Source organism: Penicillium hordei (assembly GCF_028827395.1).
Source record: "Penicillium hordei strain IBT 12815 chromosome Unknown utg000003l_segment0_segment0, whole genome shotgun sequence".
Taxonomy (NCBI): domain Eukaryota; kingdom Fungi; phylum Ascomycota; class Eurotiomycetes; order Eurotiales; family Aspergillaceae; genus Penicillium; species Penicillium hordei.
Window position 1 is genome coordinate 5,150,005 of NW_026623144.1, and position 20,696 is coordinate 5,170,700.

A 20,696-nucleotide genomic window follows, 5' to 3' on the forward strand; every position below is an offset into this window, starting at 1 on the left:
AGTAGGGACCGTGCTGGAGTTGGGGACCATACCGAGGTGTGGACGTGACTTCCGTTGCCCCGAGATTAGGGCAAGATAAGCCATCGGACGAGCGGGGACTAACTTGGACTTATATTGAAAAAGGATTAGTGCCTACAGGGCTTGGGTTAGGGTTGAAGAGTGGTCTACTAGGATATCATAGGCGTGTTATTTAATGTAGGTTGTTCTTTATTGTATGGGGAGTTGGTAAAGGGTGGAAGGCCCTGCATAGTTCAACATACGCGTGTAATTTGATTTCAAGGCTTCCAAGCTGCGGTCATAGAGCCCTGGAGCCCTGGAGGGATGCAATTATTTGTATATAGCACCATAAAATAGTCATGTTATTGGCCTTATTATGTACCAGACAGAGGATGATTTCTCTGGTTTAGACATGCTCTTCTTTACTTGGGAAATGCGTTTGATATTGACATGTGCCCGGGCCACATTATAAAGAAGGCAGGTAGGTCATAAGTAACCTACACAGCTATGTAGAGTCTACATGTGGCATATTGTAAAAAAGAAATAGAAAAGAAATAATCATTCAATGGGTTCGAAAGAGGGTTGCCTAGATTAAATATATACTTGCTACATAGAGGTCTACATATACAGAACATGTCACCTCCAGCTGTAGTTAAGTATATATCTTGCTCGGTTCCATGTAGATTGCTACAAGATGTTCAATTATTAATCAGCGATAGTATTCGATCACCATGACAATTGACGCACTCTCCCCCACTGCAGGGTACGCTTCTATGCTTCAAGTGATATCCCTCCTAACTGTTTCGTTCTCAGTGGCCTTGATATTCTGATCGAGCGGGTATCCCAACAAGTTGAGAAGCTTAAAAAGCTAAGAAAGGTCTAAGTCACAAGGATCAAGGATATTCGAAGGAATCAAGAATACAGCTAGATGAAGTGTTGCATTGCCCCTTGGGACAAAACAAAGTCCCCAAACACCATTTGTCCACAGCTGTTGCTAGTATTCGTCAATAGGACAACATATCTGCGAAAAATGTTGGATTCGTGAGTTTGGACTATAGAATGGTGAGGACAATCCACGCCAATTCTACTTGCTGTAGGGGAGACCAGATGGAAACCCTGCTCGGACTTCTCGCCTCAACGAACCGGATGGATTGAATTACTGACCGACCAGCATGATCGTTTACTAGGAAGAGTAACCTTCAGGTCATTTCAGAATTCGCCAAATCTTCTCAGGTTCGTGTATTCGACTTATTTATTCACTTGGGTTCGGGAAACTGCTGATTGAATTTGCCGTAGTAATGAAGAAGTGGCACAAGCTCTCAACGACGGTGAAATAGAGTGGGTTCGACCCACCAAAAGCCCGAATGTTTAAAATACTGCCCTTAATTTGGTGAATAAATGCGATGTGTATGAATATGAATGGATCAATGCAAAGAATAGAATACTCGATCGATGAGTCCGAACCAAGTGAGTAGGATATGGATATATAACCCGGGGCGTATATACATCGATCGATTCGGGTTAGCACCATCAGCCACCAAAGTTACCCAAATATGGTTAGTCTGTAGATTCCCGTCTCCAGGGTCTTGATATCTGCCCAGGTGGTTTCGTCAACCCTAGAGGTACGAAAAGTGTAGGAGTTGTCAATTCCATAGCCAGAAAAGCTAATAGTAGATAGTATGACTAGCGAATAAATGGTAGAGATATTGGAATTAATCTGTGTATGATATCTCAAATATTAACCAAGAGATGATGGCCCATCATGGACCTACTCCGTGCAAACGCTCCGATCCACCAATCAAGTAGTAATCTCATACACATCAGCCCAGTTCCGCTCGGTCCCTAATTATATCCCTCATTATATCACTCACGATGATTTAGAAACCAAAAAAAAAAAAAAAAAAAAAATCTTCACTTTATTTTATCCTCAACAGCCATGGATCAGTATCAAACAAACGGGCGGTTGCTCGCTCTCTCCATCCTCCAGGGTCTCATCCCCTGCGTTGTCCTAGTCGCAACACCTAAACGATCTGCTCTACGTTATCTGTGTATACCATGTATGATATGGATCGTGTCTCAAATGATGTACCCTGTCCAGGCACCAGGGTATACATCCACCAATCTCCTCGGAAACTCTGCAACCTTCGTCTTGACAGCTCTGGATCTTCTGCTGATCAACCCCCAAGCCGGGCGCGAATTCGCCGACGCAAATGGGAGCACTAAGAGCTTCTTATCTCGTCTAGTTAAGGCTGTTCGGCTGCTCACATGCACCCGAGCAATCAACACACCCCGACAAGTGAAGAACGTCCCACCATTTCCGGCATACTACAATAAGAGACACCCGAAGCTTATCCCGCGAGGTCGCTTTCTGGTCAGAGAAACTGCTATTGCTGTCTGGCAGTTTCTAGTTCTAGATATATTCAGTGTATTGGCCTTGAGACAGGCTATGAATGACCAAGACGAAGAATCGTCAGTTTCCTCTGGCCTTCGATGGGATATTCCGGGACGAGAGCTGATAGCACAGGCTATTCAGACTCTCATCACTTGGCTTGTTGTGTCTCGGATCCTGCTCAGCTTCTACTACCGCGTCGCTTCGATCATCTTTGTGAGCCTGGGGGATTCTCCCTCGAATAGCCCGCCGCTTATCGGGAGAATGGCGGATATATATACACTACGGAATTTCTGGGGGTGAGTCGCTCTTATGTTTGTTCGTTTGGTTAGATCTAATTTCTATGGTGCTTACAGAAAATTCTGGCATCAATTGCTACGGCTGCCCCTCACGTCGACTAGCAACTTTCTCACGCGCGATGTCCTTGGTCTGCCTAGATCGTCCTTTGTGGAACGTTACACCAACGTGTTTATCGTTTTCTTTTTCTCCGGCTTGACCCACGCCATACTTGATAGGCTGCGAAACGTTTCACCATGGGACTTTTGGACTATGTCATTTTTCCTCTCTTTCGTTGTCGGCTATATGATTGAAGACGGTGTCCAGGGTCTCTGGAAACGAACGCTGGGTTCCCAGAACGGTATCGGCTTGCCGGTGTGGTGGCAAAAGGCCGTTGGATTTTGCTGGGTCATCACATGGCTGGGGGTTACATCTCCTTGGTATTTTAGGTCGGCGATGCTAAAGCCGGAAGAACAGATGGTTTTGATTCCTTTCAGCATTGCTGGGCTCATTAGGCTTTCTGTGTTGAAGAGTATAGTTATTGGAGGTGGTCTTGTGTTGAAGTTTGTGTTCGAAGGAGAGATTTAAAAGGAGAGGATGTGGAATACGTCGAATTTATCGAAGTTTCTCTAGCTAGACCAGTATACCCTTCCAAGGCTGCATGGCAAGAGCAAAGCATGATATTTTGGGATTTTACTGTAGGAGTAGCAACTATTCTCTCTGGGACTTGCTGTGGTGCAACCTCAACCCTTATCGTTGTGGTAAAAATCAGTACTCGTGACAGGTAGTATTGATCCCATTTCCGTGGATCTAGGGACAGGAGTTCGTGATCAACTACCTTTCTTGACCATCGTTCACTCCTATCAGAAATTCTGGACGTCGCAGAGGAAGGTCATTCTCGCAATGGTCCAAGAGAGGTGCTCTTCGTCAAGGCAGATGGGGTGGTGTGATGTTGACTAATGAGTAAGGGGAAACCTTCCAAGGTTAGAAAAGGGGCTCTATGGATAATGTCCTAGGCATGTAGTTGGACCATTTTTGAGATTAGAGGAAATTAGAGGATATAAGAGAAGATTGGATTAAGAGATCAACTGATACTGTCCGATCTGTGAGGCCAGGGCCTTGGGGTTACAGTCCTATTTCAACGCAACATCAACCTCAGTAATCTCCACGGTATTAGTGGAACTTTGCTGTCTCCTAGTAACCCATGCTCCATTCTGCGGGTTGTACTCAAGAATGTAGAGGCCATCTTCGTTGCCATTATAATCATGAACAATCTCCAGATTTGGCTCATTGTAGTGCCCCATGAATTCAAGATCGAGCTTCAACTGCGCACCAGGTCGGAGCGATTCACGCACATGAATCACATACGGTTCTGTGCGCACTACACGTCTGCTCCCTTCAAGCCTGACAGACTGAAGAAACGTGACAGGAGTCCCATCACTGTCAACACCGGTAACTGTAACCCGGTGTCGATCGTCTTCCTGTGTTTCCACGTTGACCACAAGACGCCGTCGTAGGATAAATGGTGGGATTGGCAGGTCCAGCTTCTCCATTACTTTCATCATCAGTGTATCTGCCTCGGAAAATATGCGAAGGTCACAGAGTTCATCGATGGGTGTTCTCTGGAGATTGCATATAGCGAGCTTAGCTCCTTTTTTCTGGCCGACAATCTCGGGGATCCCGTTTGCTGGGGTCACGGTTAACGAGGATCCCAGGACGAGACAAAGATCGGCATGTTGGGCATTCTCCCACCCGAGATTTAGGTCTCGGGCGGGCAGCTGTTCGTCAAAGTTGACGATGCTGTCTAACAAGGTTCCCCCGCAGCGGGCACATTTGCGACCGGTGCGGTGGTCGTGGTCACCCCTCTGGTAAGTCGAGACGGCGCGGAAGTCTACCAGAATATCAGCAAGAAATTATTGAACGGGACTCTTCAGTCTGATTTACCCCTCATGTATTCTTTGTCACAGTCTTTGCAGTACTCACGGTTGCTGTTCCCGTGTAGTTCAGAGATCATTTCCTTCGCCAAGTCAGCCAGGAACCATCACAATCCACAATTGGGCAGAGTATAAACTCACAGGCAGAATGCCACTCCTTCTATGAAGCCCATCACAGTTCTGGCTTATCAGATGCTTCAAAACGCCCCGGTTCTGCAGCTCGACAAGGGCCATATGAGACGGGGTGGGGATAGCTTGCAGCGTGTTGGCAACGTTGGTCTGCTGCTTGCCTTGAGCCCTTAGGGTCCAATTGCCCTCTGGACCGCGAAAGTCGGGGATTCCTGCATTTGTGTGTTAAAGAAAAAACTCGTGTAGAAGTCCTAGGCCGCACTCACCCGCGGAAGTCGAAACTCCAGCACCTGTAAAAACGATGAAGTGCTTGCTCTGCTTGATTTGGGCCGCTAGAGCCTCGACTTTCTTGTCAACTACAGCAAGTGACTCGCGATGCTCCTTTTCAGCCACTTTGGGCGCGTTGTTGACCATGTTGAGTTAATCTCAAAATTTGTGAGGTGTTCTGTATATAACCAGAAGAACAAACTGGGGGGCGAGTGTACTATATTGCGTATAGAAATACTAACCATAATCTTAAAATATGTTAAGAAGGGAATGTACAAGACCGAAAGAAACATTGTTTTGACTACGGGGCATAATCATGCGGCTCTGTTGTGGAGCCTCTGCTCTACATGCACAGTGCAACACCTGAGCAGAGAAACTTCATGGAAAATATGCACCCCAAATGTCGTTGTAAGGCAGGAAACAAGAGGACACCCTAGAAATAAGAATCAAGTCTAGGGCGGCATAGGTCGTCTGCCTGAGTACACTCGGCTCGCCCGTTGAAACCTTTGGTAATATCATCGACGGGATCCTTCCGTCCATACAGCTGGAGCACCACCTTGAATTTCTTCGTCAAAAGCCACCGAATATCCTTATTTAATTTTAATAGAAAAAAAGGATGGACCGGTAGAAGAGAAGAGCGATCTCACACCAACATACACGTATATATGGGTTTGAAACGGGAGTTTGTTGATTGTAATGCAAGTAGTATGTAGGCAAAAATAAGAACTTCCATTTGATGCCCGTGAATCGAAATCATACCGAGCTTGAAGAGCTTCAACATACAACATCAACATCCTGATTGAAAGGTGGATAGAAATATTAGCTCCGTATTCATACAAATACCCCCAACCAACCGATAATGATCAACGTCCAAACCGCTGCGTAATGGCATCGCTGGGAGGAAGCTCGGATGAGACAGTCGGAGTCCGAGAAATGCGTGGAAGTCGAGTACGATGCTGGGGAGCGGGATCTGGACCTTTGCCTAATCAGAAGCACATTAGCCGGAATGCTCTGGATACTGTAGGCCTATGGCTTAATACATACTATTTCGCCCATTCCAATTTGGCCGAGCAGGGGGCGGCATTGGGGCTTCGCGAGGTGTCCGCGTCGTGGCCCTTTTGGAACTGCCAGTGCCGCTTCGTTGGTATCGGTGAAGCTGCTCGACCCCGTCTTGGTTGACGGGGAAAGTGGGAGTCTTGGGGTTTCGTGTAACTGGGACCGGAGGCAGCGCTGGGACTTCCCGGGTAATGGAGACAGGGGGAGGAGCATTGAGCGATGAGAGAGTCTGGGAGACTGTGTCCGAGGCTGCGGTCTGCATTCGGGATCGCATGGCACGAGCTTTGAGGAGGTTGTAGAGATTGGTCATTTGAGCAAGTTTGTTGTTCTTGTCACGGTATATATCATTCAGTTCTTGGTTTTTCTTTTGGAGGTCTTCTTGGGAGGATTGCATCTCTGCAGTATGGAATTGTCAGCCGGGTGTCCAAGTAATATTAGGTTCAATTGGACCGACCGGATAGCTTATTCTGCAGTGACAAGATCTCCGTGTTGGCATTGTGGATGACCTTGTCCATCTGCGTGTTCAGGTTGGCATACTTCTCCGTAAGCGTCTTCGCTCGATATTCCTGGTAGAAACTGCTCAAGTTAGCCTCGGATAATCCCATGGTTCCATTTGGTACTGGGGAAATGTGACAGACATCTCTTGTGTACTTTGATATGCCCAAAACGCAAGTGCACGACCAGCACATTCCATGATTGTGTTGGGATCTAACCCACTCAACACGCTTGTTTTGTAGTCCTCCGTCGGATTCAGGATCGTGGAAACAGCGTCATCTGGATTGAGGAGTACCGTCTGACAGGCAGGACAGAGCCGATTGCTGGTGGTTGGACGAGAGAGCCCGAGGCTCTCTGCGCATCCATGACAGAAGATGTGCCTGAAATCATCAACCTTTGGGCCGAAGCTGATCCACGAGAGAGCAACTTACGAGCAAGTTGTCACCACTGCTTTCTCTTTCAATTCTGCCCGACATTTGAGGGAGTTGCATCTTAAAGAGAAATCCATGGCGTCGTTGGCGATCGGATTCAGTTGAAGAGAACAAGAAGTGAAGGTCACGAGTTAGACTTTGAGATGTCATTGGTTTAGTCAACACCAAAAGGAAATATTGTAATGAAACAACAACTTGGTCAGAAAGCATGTGGTATTTGTCTATTATAGTGATTATTTTCATAAAATTTTGGGCGAGCTAGAAAAAGAAGGTATTTCCTTGGGCATCGCGCCGTGTTGAAGTCATCTTCTCTTCAAACTCTTTCCCGGGTTCATACTCGTGCCACAGACTGGCTGGGTAAATGTGCTTGTTTTTCTCATACCACCGTCGATCTACGACCTTGGTTTCTGAGAAATCCTTGTCTGCACCCTCTAGTTGATCGTCACTAGGTCGGGACAGCGGATCATCGGAGGAATTGGCAACAGGGGGCTTGTTGGAATAATCAAATAGCAAGCCACCAGCTCGAGAAAGACTGGGCACTCGATTGGCGATGAAGTAGTAAAACTCGTAATGCTGTGGAATATTAGATGAAATACTTACCCAATGAGAATTCGGGTGGACTTACATGCGGAACAATAATATCGCCCTTGACAAGCATCAAGTCATCGACACTGACTCGTGCCCACTCGCGGCGATTATCTTTCTTTGCCTTGGATGTACCGCTGGCACCACGTACGCCCATCTCAGCACCAACCTTCCGGCACCGATCCAAGAACAACCAGACGTGGTCACCCTTTTTGACTTTGACGGCCCCAGCTGGTATACTCGTTCCATCATAGAAGACGAATGGAATGAGAATATCGGTATTCTTCACAGCCTCCTGCATGATTAAGAACTCCTTTCGGAGAGTGTCGCGAGCCAGCGCTTCAGCTTCCAAGGATGCCTTTGTCAAGGCTTTGGGTGGAGGGGGTGCGTTCGGGTTTGCTTTCATCCGTCGCGTAGTGCTATCCTCGCCAGGTGTTTTAGAACCTGACCGTGATACGCTTGAGTCGCGTGGGGTTGCTGCGGATTCCTCTCCCTCATCTTGGTCGTCGCCGAATGATAGCTTGCTTTTTGCCAAAGCCTTCTTTTTCTTCTTTTTCGGGGGACCGTCACTCCGGGAAGGTGTTGACCTGTTGCGCTGCGATCAGCTCAAATGAACGGGAATAAAAATCGAGGCTCTTCACTTACACGTCAGTCACATCGCCTGCAGAGGGAGTTGCGCTTCGTGAATTACCAGATGCCAGTAGCCCCAGAGACTTGTCATGCGCCTCGCGCTCTTTTGCCTCTAGAACATCCGCGCGCCGCTTGCGAAAGTCGGAGAGATGAACCAGACCGACGGTTTGCTCTTTGAGCATCTCCTCTGCGGACACGGTTTGGCCGGCGAAGGACCGTGGAGTGGAGGTGTTACTCCCCTCTTCTTCTGCCATTTTGGATTGCGAGATATTAAGCTTAGATTTGACTACTGAGGTGAGAGAATCTATTTGGCCGGTGACGTCTGATAACCAGCACGTGACCTTGAATTTCTGACGCTTCCAAGTATATTGTACGAGGCCAAATTTATCAAAGGGATTCAGGCCTTTAAAAATAGAAGAATATCGAATCTATCATCTGTGAGCTACTCGATATTCTGCGTTACATCAGAATCCAAGATATTCCGTATACTCTTTTGCACGACTCAACTCTGAAACGGTTCAAATGCACACCGCTGCAAACAAGACAAACCCGGTTCCCATGCGCGCAACCTTCGATCTCGATCCTCTTTGGTACAACTTTCTGCAGTATTTACCCGTTGAATTGAAATTCAGAAACCATGGACGAAGAAGAGGACGACTTCTATGATCCCGTCGACGCGGTGCCGACAACACAATCGCTAAACCACACACAAAATGCAGCTCCAGGCCAACCGCAGGAGAGCAATTACATGGAAGACGACGATGAGGTAGAAGAGGAAGAGGAAGATGATGTAGGTATCATGCTTGCAAGTAGATGCAATTTTTCCTTACTAACTTTACCTGCAGGATGACTTCAATATTATCACAGAAGCACCTGAAGGCGCACCAGCTCCCGAAGCGTAGGTTAGCTACCATCGCGCTCCCTGCACTCTTGCTGATCTTTCTAGCTCTCACCCGCGCCATGCAAGCTTACGACAAGAACCACAACGGCCATCCTCCGCCGACTCGTCGGTTCTGACAAGGTCCGCGACGCCATCCGCGACTCCTCGGTTAGAAACCGCGACTCCGATTCCTGGAAACTCAGCGGCAGCGGCAGCCGCAGCGGCAACCGCAAGACCCTCCTCAGAAAAGCCAGGCTCGGCTTACCCAGCCATCCACAGCTCCACCATCGACGTCAATGCAAACCCCATCCACCCCATGACAGGGAAGCCGATCATGTCCACGGACATGGATGCTGACTTCCCATCCGACGACAAGCCCTGGCGCCGACCCGGGTCAGATCTTTCCGACTATTTCAACTACGGATTCGACGAGTTCACATGGGCAGGATACTGTCTCAAGCAACAAGGTGTGAGACAAGAAGTCGGCAGCCAGAAGAGACAGATGGACGATATGCAAGCCTTCATGGGCATGGGAATGCCCCCGATGCCTAGTGCACCGGGCCCCGCTGCTCCGGCTAGTGCTGCGCCGCCCATGGCTGGCATGCCCGGTATGCCGGATATGAACCCAGATATGATGCAGGGCATGCTGGCCAGCATGATGTCCCAGGGCTTGGACCCGTCTAATATGGATCCCATGGCTTTCATGCAGCACGCTCAGTCTATGATGCCCGGTGGCGGTCAGCAGAATCAGCCTGGCTTCGGGGGCCAGCCCCAGGGTCAAGGCTTCAACCAAGGTGGCCAGGGTCAAATGGGCTACGGCGGATACGATCAACGTGGAGGTTATGGGGGCCGAGGACGTGGCCGAAGATGGTAGTTTGATATGGAATTCGTATCATTGTGATGTATCTTCGGGTTCGCACTCGAAATAATGGGATCTCATGGCGTTTCATGCATACAAAGGGAATGGCAATGACACTGGACAATTTACCAATTCAAGCTTCTTCCGTGCCGAAGTAAAGCTGTAGGTCGGGGAAGTGTACAATCATATACAACAATACCTAGACGGATGAGTGTACTAATCATGCTACTAAAAAAGTAGCAGTGAATATCTAAACATCAATAAATAAAATATTAATGTACCTATGTATTCCCTAGAGAGACCAATTAGTCCATGGGGAAAAGGGAAAAGCTGTTCGGAAGAAGCTCATGGTTCGGTCTTGGCATTCTGGAAATTTCTCCAGTCAGATCTTCTTCCCCCGGACCAGTTCCATCTTCTTCCCTTCTCCATCCCCATCCTCAACTCATCTTCTCAGCAATCTCCTCCCCCTTCACAATGGTATGTGATATATCCCGATTGATTCTACAATCCGAAATTTTCCTATTTCCCCAACTCCCGGAGGCTCTACCAGCACCTCCACGCCCAACTTTTTCTTCCTCCAGGCCGAGTCCGGATACCCGAGAACCCGCGCAACGCGCGCAATTCCCCAATTTAATTCGGTCGTCTCACTGAGAAACACAATCACTAACTCAACTACTTACTAGTCTGTCCTCCGCAACATCAAGTCCCTTGCCCCCCTCCTGGACCGCGTCCTGGTCCAGCGCATCAAGCCCGAGGCCAAGACTGCCTCCGGTATCTTCCTCCCCGAGGCTGCCGTCAAGGAGCAGAACGAGGCTCAGGTTCTCGCCGTTGGCCCCGGTCTTCTTGACCGCGACGGCAAGCGTCTCCCCATGGGTGTCGCTGCCGGTGACAAGGTCCTCATCCCCCAGGTATGTTGCAACAATTCCCTCGGATGCCAATACATGAAACTATATATGCTAACGTATACCTGTTCAGTTCGGTGGTAACGCCATCAAGGTCGGCGAGGAGGAGTACACCCTCTTCCGGGATCACGAGTATGTTTCACCCCTCTCCCTTTCGGTTTTCGAGAACAATAAATGGAAACTAACAAACCCCCTAGTATCCTGGCCAAGATCAAGGAGTAAATCAGTCCCCCAAGACAATATTCTTATATGATTTTTTTTTGTTTCGCCGCCATCTAACCTCCCTCTGTCATGTCGACACCAACTCTCCGTTTCGCTGTAAAATCGCGACGGGGATATTGGAAGACCCCTGACGTGTATCATACGCGACGTCATGAGCTTGACCTTTCTCAACGATCTCAAGAACACCGACCAAGGAAAAAAATAACCAAAAAATAATAGTGAATAGGGATGTTCTCACTGAGTGATATTTGGCATTTGATTGTTTAGGTATCATGTCAGTTGTGGCTCCTATTTTGGCCCGTCTTTCTATTTTGCATGAGTTTTTGAAGCGCTGGATTGGCCTTGGGTCTTGCATGTCTTTGTCCACTGTACTTTTAAATTAAACTGCGGCTTACCTTCTCCCGGTGCTTATGCTGGGGTGGGTAGTCGGTAATTGCAGACTTGATCATCTCCTCTCCATTCTTTTGAGTATTCCAAATCTCTTTATTGAGTGCGATTGGTATGTTCCTTTCTAGATATCTTGAAGGTCCATTGTCAAGTGTGCAGTAGAGGTAACATTTTGATAGACTGAATCTGATTATCAATACTGATTCTCGGCACGCAACGGTTAATATCTACAACTTCCTACCCCCATCTTGCTAATGATGAAAGCCCATATCCCCCAGATAATCAAGGCTGATCTGAGTACCGTAGATATCCTCACTGTTAGTCTCATTCTCATCGGAGCTCGAGTGCGACATTGATTCGATCGCTTCCGACACCTTGCGCATCTGCTTGTTACCAAGATGGGGCCCGTATTGCATAACCCGCTCCAGGGGGCCCATATTAATAAACACATCGAAAGCCCTTGAATCTGTGCTGGCGCTGGGAACTGTCTCATGAATGGGGAGGGGGGGTGGGTCTGGATTGGAGCCAGGATATTGCTGGAAACCACCAACGCGAACGTTATCCAAGATAAAGCGCGCCCCGAAAGGATTAATTCCCACATCGCCGAGTGCGACTTCATAGTCTGACTCCTCTTCTGTGATGTTTTCGATACTTCCAGGGGGAAACAATTCGTATCGAAGTCTACCCATACCGAAACACCACAATACAATGGATGCCGAGTCGTTCGGAATCGGTATCAGTAATGTTGTGGACCATTCCCTGTAGGCATCACAAAATCGAGCGAGTGAGGGAATTTCCCTTCTCAAGGGGGAATTCGAAACTTTGCTGAGGTCTGCGCTTTCGGGTTTGCAGATGAGAACAACCAGAGCCCTATATCGATGCATGAGGCAGAAAATCTTTTCCCTGAGCGGGGAGTTAAGTCCCTCGATTCCATCAAGCCTTGCATCCCTTGGACCATGCCCTGGAAGATATCGCTGGGTCAGCTCATGGGGGGTTGTCAGAATAATCCCACTATCAGGTGCCGGAGTGATTTCTGCATCGTAGTGGTATCGAGAATCCGAGTATGCGTCCCCATAGTCTCTGTACGTCAATTTGGGTGGATTCTCTGGCCACCTCTCCATATCTCGTACGACTGATAGGTTGGTTGTTAGGAGGGCAGTAGACAAAAAGAACATCGGTGGCGGGTCGAATGCCGATTGGGTCACCATTTCCTGTATTTCGAAGGTAGGGCTCGGCGAGTGAGAGGGTTCCGGTGGTGTCTTAACGGGGTCTGGAGAACCATCCCCCACGAATGATGGGACACTTGAGGACTGGTCTTGTCCACTTCTTGTGGATGTTGACAGGGAAAGGGATGATAGATTATGCGACGAGGTAACATATTCTCCATCACTGCCTCTGGTTTCCATAAATAGGGCGAGAGATCCGAGGCCACCAAACACTGTTTTAGATGATTTCGGGGTCTTTGCATAATCTACGGAAGAAACAGCATGTGGAGGCTTGAAGGCGCTTTTTCTTAACCCTGTGGAATGCAACTTGTAGCCCAGTTTCATACGAAAGAGCTCCTCCCGAGAGATGCAAAAGGTTCTCTTGTCCACGGATGAGGAAGTCTGTGTTGCCATAGAATTGAGGTTTTGCTCGTACAGAGTGTGGAAGAAAACATGGTTATCATTTGCGTTCTGTGAATCTCGGGCTAGCTGAGTGATATCCTGATCGTTCGGTGGCTGAGTTATTGAGGAACTCGAGCAGGCACCCTTTATCACATGTGTTCCTTCATGAAGTGCACTGAAAGAAGCAGCCGCGATTCCCTTCGGTGCACAAGGTATTCTTGTATCCGCCACAGGCTTCAAAAAAGCCTTCATTTCTTTCTTTTCCTTCAAATCCCTGGGTGCTTGCGCTTTCTGGCTGTCAACCCTGCCAACGGAGAATCCTTTTTCTTTTGTCAGATTGGGGGAAACAGTAGTGGGGGTGGGTTGCGCTTTTCTGTATGGACTGACTTCAAATGAAGGTACGGAGGAAGTGTTATCAAAAGCAACTGCACTGAATTCGCTTTCGGTGGGATGCTTGTATTCGTTAGCTACTCCTTGTATCAATAATTATCAGTCGGGTACTCACCTCAGAGCTCTGTACACTTGACGCATAACCCTCGTTTTCCTGGTCTTGAATAGAGGGAGCATGATCAGTCTCAATACTGATAAACTGATGCACGTTTCCTGATGGCCCCGCGATGAAGGGTACAGCATCTCCTGCAAGATGGGATGTCGTCGGAATATTCGAGGACTGGGCAGCTACAGTTTCAGGCGCAGTAAAGCCTTCAACACTGTTTGACTGGGACATCCCCGAATTGTAGTGATCAAAGACATCCCGCGTGTTCATAGGAACGACAGGAACATCAGGGCCACTAGGAACAACCAGACGAACTGAAGGGTTAGGCGAAGATGGAGCCGGACTCTGAGCGAAGGTGGTGCGAAACTCGGACGAAGTGACCATTCTCTCATCCACGGTTGTGAGGAGAAGAGGCTCGCCTTTAACGTCAGATGTTGACACTTGAGGCAGGATGCCACGCCAGATGTTTCCGTTGACGGGCTCCAGCTGGAGACAGCTGCCTAACATCTCCATATCCTCAGGTTTAGTCGGGAGCTTCTCCATCACGAGCTCAGTGCAAAAGCGTCGGTCGATTTCTTTGAGGCGTTCTTCTGGATGTTCGGGGTCGAGACCCTCAAGAGGGGGAATGGGAGTTGTTGGCTCACATGTGTTGTCTGCATAGTTGGTTGGACAATATCGAGTGGACTCCTCTGCGACATTATAGAATCTAGCGTACTCAAGAAGAGTTGGCTGGTTGGAAGCCATTTTGCAAGGAAAAGAGAGGGGAGAGGATGGAGATGAGAGATGATGAGGGGAGAAGACTTCTCCAAGGTTGTTTACGAGAGGTAAACAAAAAGAAAAGAAGTGGGAGTTGCGTTGTGAATTGGGGAAGGTACGAGGGACATAGTCTGAATTAGGCAGGCACGAGATATAGAGCAAACAACACCTGGGCAGTCCCAGCGGAGATAGGAGATAGTTGTCCAGATACATGTAATAATAAGAAGAAAAGAACGATAATATTTCGCTGTGATATGTCGCTAATTGCTATGTGAAGAAAAATATAAATAAACTCCAATTACCATGAACCTTTTGCGGCCAACCTAGTCGTTATAGTTCGACTGGCGAGACCCATCCTTGTTGACTGCCGGCAGTCCATACAAAGCATTGAGTTCATCCTCCTGAGACTTCCCAGACTCTTCAAGCACAGGCTTCTCGGCATGAACCGCAACACGCACAGCATGGCGGCGGTGCGGCGTAAAGCCGTAAGAAGCACTGTGGTTGGTAGACCTGTTATCCCAGAGTGCAACATCGTTCTCGCCCCATGAGAAGCGGGCATGCATCTCCTGGGTCGTGGCGATCACATCAGTGAGGTACCGGATGATAGCGTCGCTTTCTGCGGTCGGGATACCGATGATCTTCTTCACGAAGCCAGGGTTGAAGAACAGTCCGTTCCAGCCGGTGACTGGGTTCGTGCGAATAAGTGGGTGTTCAGTGGTGACAGGGTCCCGGCGCACTGGTCGGCCTAGTGCTCGAGAGTCGTTGGCTTGCATATCGGCTGAGTGGACGGCTGTGAGGCCTTTCAAATAGTTTTGCATGTGCGAGGACAACACGTCGTAGGCAGCGTACTGCGAGGACCAAAGGGTGTCGCCACCACCTCCTCGGGGTGGCCCAGAGAGAAGCTTCAGTGATGTGTAGGATGGTGGTTGGATTTCATAGGTCACGTCTGAATGCCATAAGAAACTGGGCGTGAAGAGGGCACGGTTGTCGCCGGAGTTGTCGCCAGTGTAGACGACATGGACGTCCTCGAGACCTGGCTTTCGGGGAACGGATGTGGTGGCATGCTATGTATATTATTAGTATATATACTCATATACATTAGCTCAAAAATTCAGATGTCTTACCTTGTGTAGCTTGCCCCAATATTGGCCCAATTGGCGTTGAGCCTCGATATCGAAGTTCTTCTGGGAGCGGAAAAAGACAACGCCTCGGTATGCAATCAATCGGGCGAGGTCATCCCTCTGTGCGTCGTCGAGCTTTGAGAGATCAACACCGTGGACTTCAGTTCCGATCTTAGGATTGTGATCAAAGACGGCTGTAGCATCCCTCAGAAGGTTGCGGAATTTAGGGTCTCCTCGTAGTCCCTTGTCCTGGTAGGGGGTGTATTCAAGGGGGGGCCAGTGGACGTCTGGAAAGGAGGGCAAGAAATCTTCGTGTGCATAGTTATCATGTTGAGTGACTGGTGTCCGGCCGGGCTGATAGCCAAATTTGTTGTCACTAGCGAGGTCCTGCGCGAGGACAGGAACGGTGAACTTGGCCACGGTTGGGGCCACGGTGACCACAGGCTCTTCCAATGATGGCGCCATCTCTAATGCAAGTGACGATGTATGTAATGAGTAAGATAACGCAAGAATTGGACGAATATGTGAGAACCTTGGATGATAGCAAGGCGAGCTTATTGATATTAAAGTATAAAACTAGGTTTGAATGGAGGGAAGAACCGACTTAATATATATCCAGGCCAAGGACCAAGTCAAGCATGCAATTGATGTGGACCAAGTGAGTCAACCCCAGATAACGCCATTCTGGAATGATTACGGATCTTGCATGCCCCCGGAGTTCACGGAAATGGCGCAATTTCTCAGATTTATCACCTCAGGCGAATCTGATGGAGAAACTAGGCACAAAATAATTGGTTCTAGATGACTGTTGCATTGAGAGAGAGACCCGCTCTCCGCAGAATATTCATGGTGATCACGCAATTTTGCTGACGTTGATGGCGAGACTTTGCCATCTTCATCGAATGAACATAGAAAACGGCTGCTCAGTTGATATACTAGTTCTCACCGCTGTTTCAGAACTATCTCATATCAAGGTCTGTGAACGCGTGTTCAAGGATAGAGAGGTGTTGATGTATATACATTGTGCAGGAAAGTGGAGGTTGAGATTAGGAATGGCGCTAAGGAGGCGATCACGCAAGAGTGGCGGGTTCTTGCGACGGGTTACTCATCAGCCTCAAAGGTTGGTAGTTATGCTTATTTATAGTTGGTAGATATAGCAGCAATTACTACGATATTATAGAATATGTACACAATGTAAAGAGCTTGAATACATTGGATTGGCTCAAAGAATCTGACTTTTAAAATGATCTAAGCCTAGATGGTCTAGCTTGTGTTATGGTTTTACGACGTATGGCTGCATCTTCGGCCTACAACTAGAGCTCAGACTAATGAGATTTCGGAGTTAACAGATAAACTGATGTCATGTTTCGTATGCTGAAGAATCAGCTCCCATAATAATACAGACCAAGCTCGCTAAATTCTCCTATCTATCCCAGATGAAGCCGGCCATCCCCAAGGGACTGTTGCCCAATCGACAGATCTTGTACTTGTTCCGATACATTGCTCAGACGAGTGGCAACGCCCATGATGCCGGCCTCAACATCTGAGAGAACACCGGAAAGTTCGTTGATGGTGGACCGGGGTGTTCCCGCAGCTCCCTCACGAGACTTGGAGCTCACAAAGTCACTGATTTGGCGATTGAGGGTAGCTTCGACACCGTGAAGATGGTCCTCGATTTCTTTGAGGTTGCCGGTATACCTGGTAAGAACTCCTTTCATCTCCTTCGAGCGATGAGAGAAGTAATCGACCAGGTTGACGGGGACTCCATTGACGTCAGTCGATGCGTCACCCTCAACGCCGTCGGGAAGAGCAAGTGTGTTTTTGCGACTCGAGCGCATAGATCGCTCCGGAATCTGTTGATCCTGCACAGACCACCACCCACCGCCAGTTGACTGGTATTGTAGAGGAAGCTTCAGCGTATCAATGGCTCGGAAGGCAACTTGGGCCTCGGCCGCATCCCGCGTAACAAGGCTGCGCAGCCCATCAATGTCACTGGCATCGTTCTCAAGCGCGTGTTGCATGGTTTCCAGTTTGCCTTGTACAAATTCGACATCGTTAGGAATTGTGGCACCCTGCTTTTCGATGGTCGGGAGCAGATCTCCGACCTCATGGCACATCTTCATCTGGTTAAGGATGTGCTTGTCGATAGCTTCGATTTGGCTACGGATCTCATCCGCACAACTCTCGAATTTTGTGGTTGGCAGGAGATTGCTGACGTCAACTTTCACGCCCGGGATCACCGTGCTAGTAGCGGTGCTCTGTTGTAGTGGTTGTGTGGTTTGTGCGGGCGCTGGCTGGCCGAAGAGGGAGAGGGTAGGCTTTTGAGGTTGAGGTTGTTGTTGTTGAGCTGTGCTCTGGCCGCCACCACTGTAAATTATTAGAATATAAGCTATGAGACGGGACAAGCAAAAGCATGGTCACTTACAACAAACCCCCCGTAGCTCCTCCTGTTGATCCTGCCCCAAGTCCGCCGAGTCCAGAAAATGCTGGCTTTGCTTGAGTTTGAGCCGTAGACGCACCACCGCCGAAAAGAGTGCTGCCACCCAAGCCACCGCCCGTTGTTCCTTGAGTCGTGCCGGTGCCAGCGCCAGCAGTCGATGTACCGAACAAATTGCTTGTCCCAGAAGGCTGTGTGGTAGTATTTGCGCCTCCGAAAAGGTTGCTGCCGGTCGCACTGCTCTGCTGTTGACCTCCAAACATGTTGGATCCGGTTGGTTGTGTTTGTGGTGTGGTTCCTGCGGCCGGGGCGCCGAACAAGCCTCCTGCTGGTTTAGGTGCTGTCGAGCTAGCAGCGTTCCCGAAGAGACTGCTGGTATTAGTTGCGCCAGGAGTAGCTGTGGATGTGGCTGTGTTGCCGCCGCTGTTGGTGAGATGTTGCGGTTAGCTTTTTTTTTCTCTGCATGAGACCAAGTGACCCCAGCCTGCGAGCCACGAATGACGAGGATTGGGAGAGGAAAACGAAGCGAATCAGAGCAAGGGGTCAGGCGATAGGTCTGATAGGTGTAATCAGAGACAAAGAATGATGGATGGGAGGACTAACAACAAAGAACTAGTGGTCGTGTTGAGAGAAAGTCCACCTGAGGCAGGCGCCGCTGCCTTGGGAGCAAACATGATTGAGAATATGACGATAGGCTTCAAATGCTTGAATGAAATGGAACCTATCAATTGGGCCCCGTCAATAGGAACAAAGCTGCGCAATTACGATTTGCGGAATGCGCGAAGCTTCTCGGTACTTTGATTATCCGGCCCGGCCATTTCCCTAGCTTGGATTGGCCGTCTACAGCTTTTATACTTCATTTGCATGGCTCTATTTGATACTCGGAAACTACATAGTTTAGTTGGTGCCCCATTGTGAGCCTCAGTGAGATCCCATCCCTGTGACCGCCGATATCTGTGTAGCTTGCGGACTTTTGACCCAATCAATGTCTGACTTCACCTCTTCATTGTCCTTTCGATTCTGGTCTTATTCAGAACTTTCAAGTCAAATGAGCCATTGATCAAATGAGCTGCATTTGAAATATCCAGAAAATACAGCTGTCCAGCCTATCAAACGGTATTTGTCGTTATGGCTGACGAGAATGCTAAAGAGTGGACGCCAGTATGCGTGGCATCAACAAGACGACAAAATGGGAGAGAGTTATCACCAATCAATCCATCACGACTGTCTTCACTTTCATCATTAGCAGTCCAAAGTGAGCCTGGGGCAACATCTGGCGATGAATCCATCAGTCAAGATGCCGATCTGAGCTATTTCAAGAGTGCAGAATGGTAAGACTCTATCTAGTACAGCGACCTATAATCTTAATTTTTACTGACCTTATGGTGTATAGGACCCCAGACGGAACGACTCTGTTGACGGATTCAGCGGATCATTCTATCAGAACATGGATCTTGTAAGTTGGCTCGTTATGCCTACCATTGATTCTTTCACTCACCAGTAAGGCCACCAGATCTACTGGAGGACAAGCCCATCCACCAAATATCCCCATACTCAACTCTGCCCTCAGCAGAGCCGACTTATGCTACCGCAATCTACCCATTCTATAACCTTCAAGATCCATCTAGCACCCTATTTCTGTCATCTGTTCGTGATCATCCAATTCGGCTATCATCAGCCCTGGCTCCTACATCAGTGGCAAGTTACTCTCTGGTAAATCCAATGACAGAAGCATTCATAACACCACACTCAATGATTTACCCTTCCACGATGGGAGGGACCCACTTTCTCACAGGCTCAGATAGCCTCATCTGTCTCTTCGATGTGTCCCGAACAGGAGCACAAGGCCCTGTGTCTTCAATGCCGACTATCCCCAGCAAACGCAAGCAGATTGTTGGTGGTGGTATCGGCATGAAGGGCATTGTTTCAGCCCTAGCTCTGAACCCCAGCGGGGACGGTATCCTTGCTGCAGGTACTTTCACCAGACACGTTGGACTATACAGCTCAAATGGCTCGGGTGAGCTCCTTGGGACTTTCAGTGTAGCAAAGACCAGTGCAAACCGTGACATTGGGGGTCGTGGAGTTACACAGCTTGTCTGGAGCCCCTGTGGCAGGTATCTATATGTCGCCGAGCGTAAGAGTGATGGAATTTTGGTTTATGATGTTCGGGTCACGGGGCAACTGCTTGGGCACTTGCGCGGGCGCAAGGCTCATACAAATCAACGCATGAAAATTGATGTTGTTTCATCTGGTCCTGATGGCTCTCATGAGATTTGGGCTGGCGGTACCGATGGGTTTATGAGGGTTTGGAGGAGTCCAGAGCACTGTGCAGGTGGGAAGGACCCCGATTGGGAGTTTAAGGTGCATGATGGTAAGTCCTTTGACAATCTCCAAGATGCTCAGTGCTGATTTATGACAGATGCCGTGACGAGTACAATGTTTCACCCCATGGGAAGTGTTGTTGCAACCTGCTCTGGGCAACGACACTTTGCTTCAGATGATTCCTCTGACGAAGACATTTCAGCGAAGAGCATTAAGCAGGCAGATAACAGCCTCAAGGTCTGGTCAATGCCATTTCTGTTGTCAGAAACTGAGACAAACCACGACTTAGAGTCTGCAGCCTGAGTCGCGAAAGGAAATTCGATTTTATTGTCAGATTCCGTTGGTATTGGAATGAGATGAAGTGCCAATTGAACAAATCATCAAATTGAGGACCCAGTGGCACGTCCTGGAATGCGAGGGAAATGACTACAAAGAAAGATCATACCAGTGCCACTGCGGTTGTCTCCAATCTTTTTTTTTTTCCGTCACACAAAGAGAACGCCTTGTCAAAGCAAGAG

At 48.6% G+C, this 20,696-nt stretch overlaps 10 protein-coding genes across 10 annotated transcripts; 4 read left to right on the top strand and 6 right to left on the bottom strand.

Moving 5' to 3' along the window:
* Positions 1–1,933: 1,933 nt before the first annotated feature.
* On the top strand, positions 1,934–3,250 carry N7537_007160 (wax synthase family protein; the record flags this gene model as incomplete). Its single annotated transcript, XM_056898217.1, has 2 exons — positions 1,934–2,685; positions 2,743–3,250. 2 exons carry the CDS (start codon positions 1,934–1,936, stop codon positions 3,248–3,250), a joined length of 1,260 nt encoding a protein of 419 aa, XP_056754002.1.
* Positions 3,251–3,795: 545 nt separating this feature from the next.
* N7537_007161 (uncharacterized protein) lies at positions 3,796–5,139 on the bottom strand (the record flags this gene model as incomplete). The annotated part of the gene is made up of 4 exons (XM_056898218.1): positions 3,796–4,553; positions 4,607–4,679; positions 4,738–4,937; positions 4,992–5,139. The coding sequence occupies 4 exons, from the start codon at positions 5,137–5,139 to the stop codon at positions 3,796–3,798; spliced, it is 1,179 nt and encodes a 392-aa protein (XP_056754003.1).
* Positions 5,140–5,855: 716 nt separating this feature from the next.
* On the bottom strand, positions 5,856–6,653 carry N7537_007162 (uncharacterized protein; the record flags this gene model as incomplete). Its single annotated transcript, XM_056898219.1, has 3 exons — positions 5,856–5,974; positions 6,037–6,444; positions 6,503–6,653. The coding sequence occupies 3 exons, from the start codon at positions 6,651–6,653 to the stop codon at positions 5,856–5,858; spliced, it is 678 nt and encodes a 225-aa protein (XP_056754004.1).
* Positions 6,654–7,232: 579 nt separating this feature from the next.
* On the bottom strand, positions 7,233–8,443 carry N7537_007163 (FAM50/XAP5 family protein; the record flags this gene model as incomplete). The annotated part of the gene is made up of 3 exons (XM_056898220.1): positions 7,233–7,547; positions 7,600–8,146; positions 8,205–8,443. 3 exons carry the CDS (start codon positions 8,441–8,443, stop codon positions 7,233–7,235), a joined length of 1,101 nt encoding a protein of 366 aa, XP_056754005.1.
* A 229-nt stretch (positions 8,444–8,672) lies between these two features.
* Positions 8,673–9,943, top strand: fip1 (cleavage polyadenylation factor subunit FIP1; the record flags this gene model as incomplete). Its single annotated transcript, XM_056898221.1, has 3 exons — positions 8,673–8,979; positions 9,035–9,087; positions 9,136–9,943. The coding sequence occupies exons 1-3, from the start codon at positions 8,827–8,829 to the stop codon at positions 9,941–9,943; spliced, it is 1,014 nt and encodes a 337-aa protein (XP_056754006.1). The 5' UTR covers positions 8,673–8,826.
* Positions 9,944–10,402: 459 nt separating this feature from the next.
* On the top strand, positions 10,403–11,052 carry N7537_007165 (co-chaperone GroES family protein; the record flags this gene model as incomplete). The annotated part of the gene is made up of 4 exons (XM_056898222.1): positions 10,403–10,405; positions 10,612–10,836; positions 10,904–10,962; positions 11,028–11,052. 4 exons carry the CDS (start codon positions 10,403–10,405, stop codon positions 11,050–11,052), a joined length of 312 nt encoding a protein of 103 aa, XP_056754007.1.
* Positions 11,053–11,690: 638 nt separating this feature from the next.
* Positions 11,691–14,286, bottom strand: N7537_007166 (uncharacterized protein; the record flags this gene model as incomplete). The annotated part of the gene is made up of 2 exons (XM_056898223.1): positions 11,691–13,499; positions 13,552–14,286. The coding sequence occupies 2 exons, from the start codon at positions 14,284–14,286 to the stop codon at positions 11,691–11,693; spliced, it is 2,544 nt and encodes an 847-aa protein (XP_056754008.1).
* A 335-nt stretch (positions 14,287–14,621) lies between these two features.
* On the bottom strand, positions 14,622–15,884 carry N7537_007167 (TauD/TfdA dioxygenase family protein; the record flags this gene model as incomplete). Its single annotated transcript, XM_056898224.1, has 2 exons — positions 14,622–15,362; positions 15,423–15,884. The coding sequence occupies 2 exons, from the start codon at positions 15,882–15,884 to the stop codon at positions 14,622–14,624; spliced, it is 1,203 nt and encodes a 400-aa protein (XP_056754009.1).
* A 962-nt stretch (positions 15,885–16,846) lies between these two features.
* On the bottom strand, positions 16,847–18,530 carry N7537_007168 (nucleoporin FG repeat-containing protein; the record flags this gene model as incomplete). Its single annotated transcript, XM_056898225.1, has 3 exons — positions 16,847–17,786; positions 17,845–18,279; positions 18,460–18,530. The coding sequence occupies 3 exons, from the start codon at positions 18,528–18,530 to the stop codon at positions 16,847–16,849; spliced, it is 1,446 nt and encodes a 481-aa protein (XP_056754010.1).
* Positions 18,531–18,984: 454 nt separating this feature from the next.
* N7537_007169 (uncharacterized protein) lies at positions 18,985–20,481 on the top strand (the record flags this gene model as incomplete). Its single annotated transcript, XM_056898226.1, has 4 exons — positions 18,985–19,187; positions 19,250–19,312; positions 19,362–20,227; positions 20,276–20,481. The coding sequence occupies 4 exons, from the start codon at positions 18,985–18,987 to the stop codon at positions 20,479–20,481; spliced, it is 1,338 nt and encodes a 445-aa protein (XP_056754011.1).
* Between the last annotated feature and the right edge of the window lie 215 nt (positions 20,482–20,696).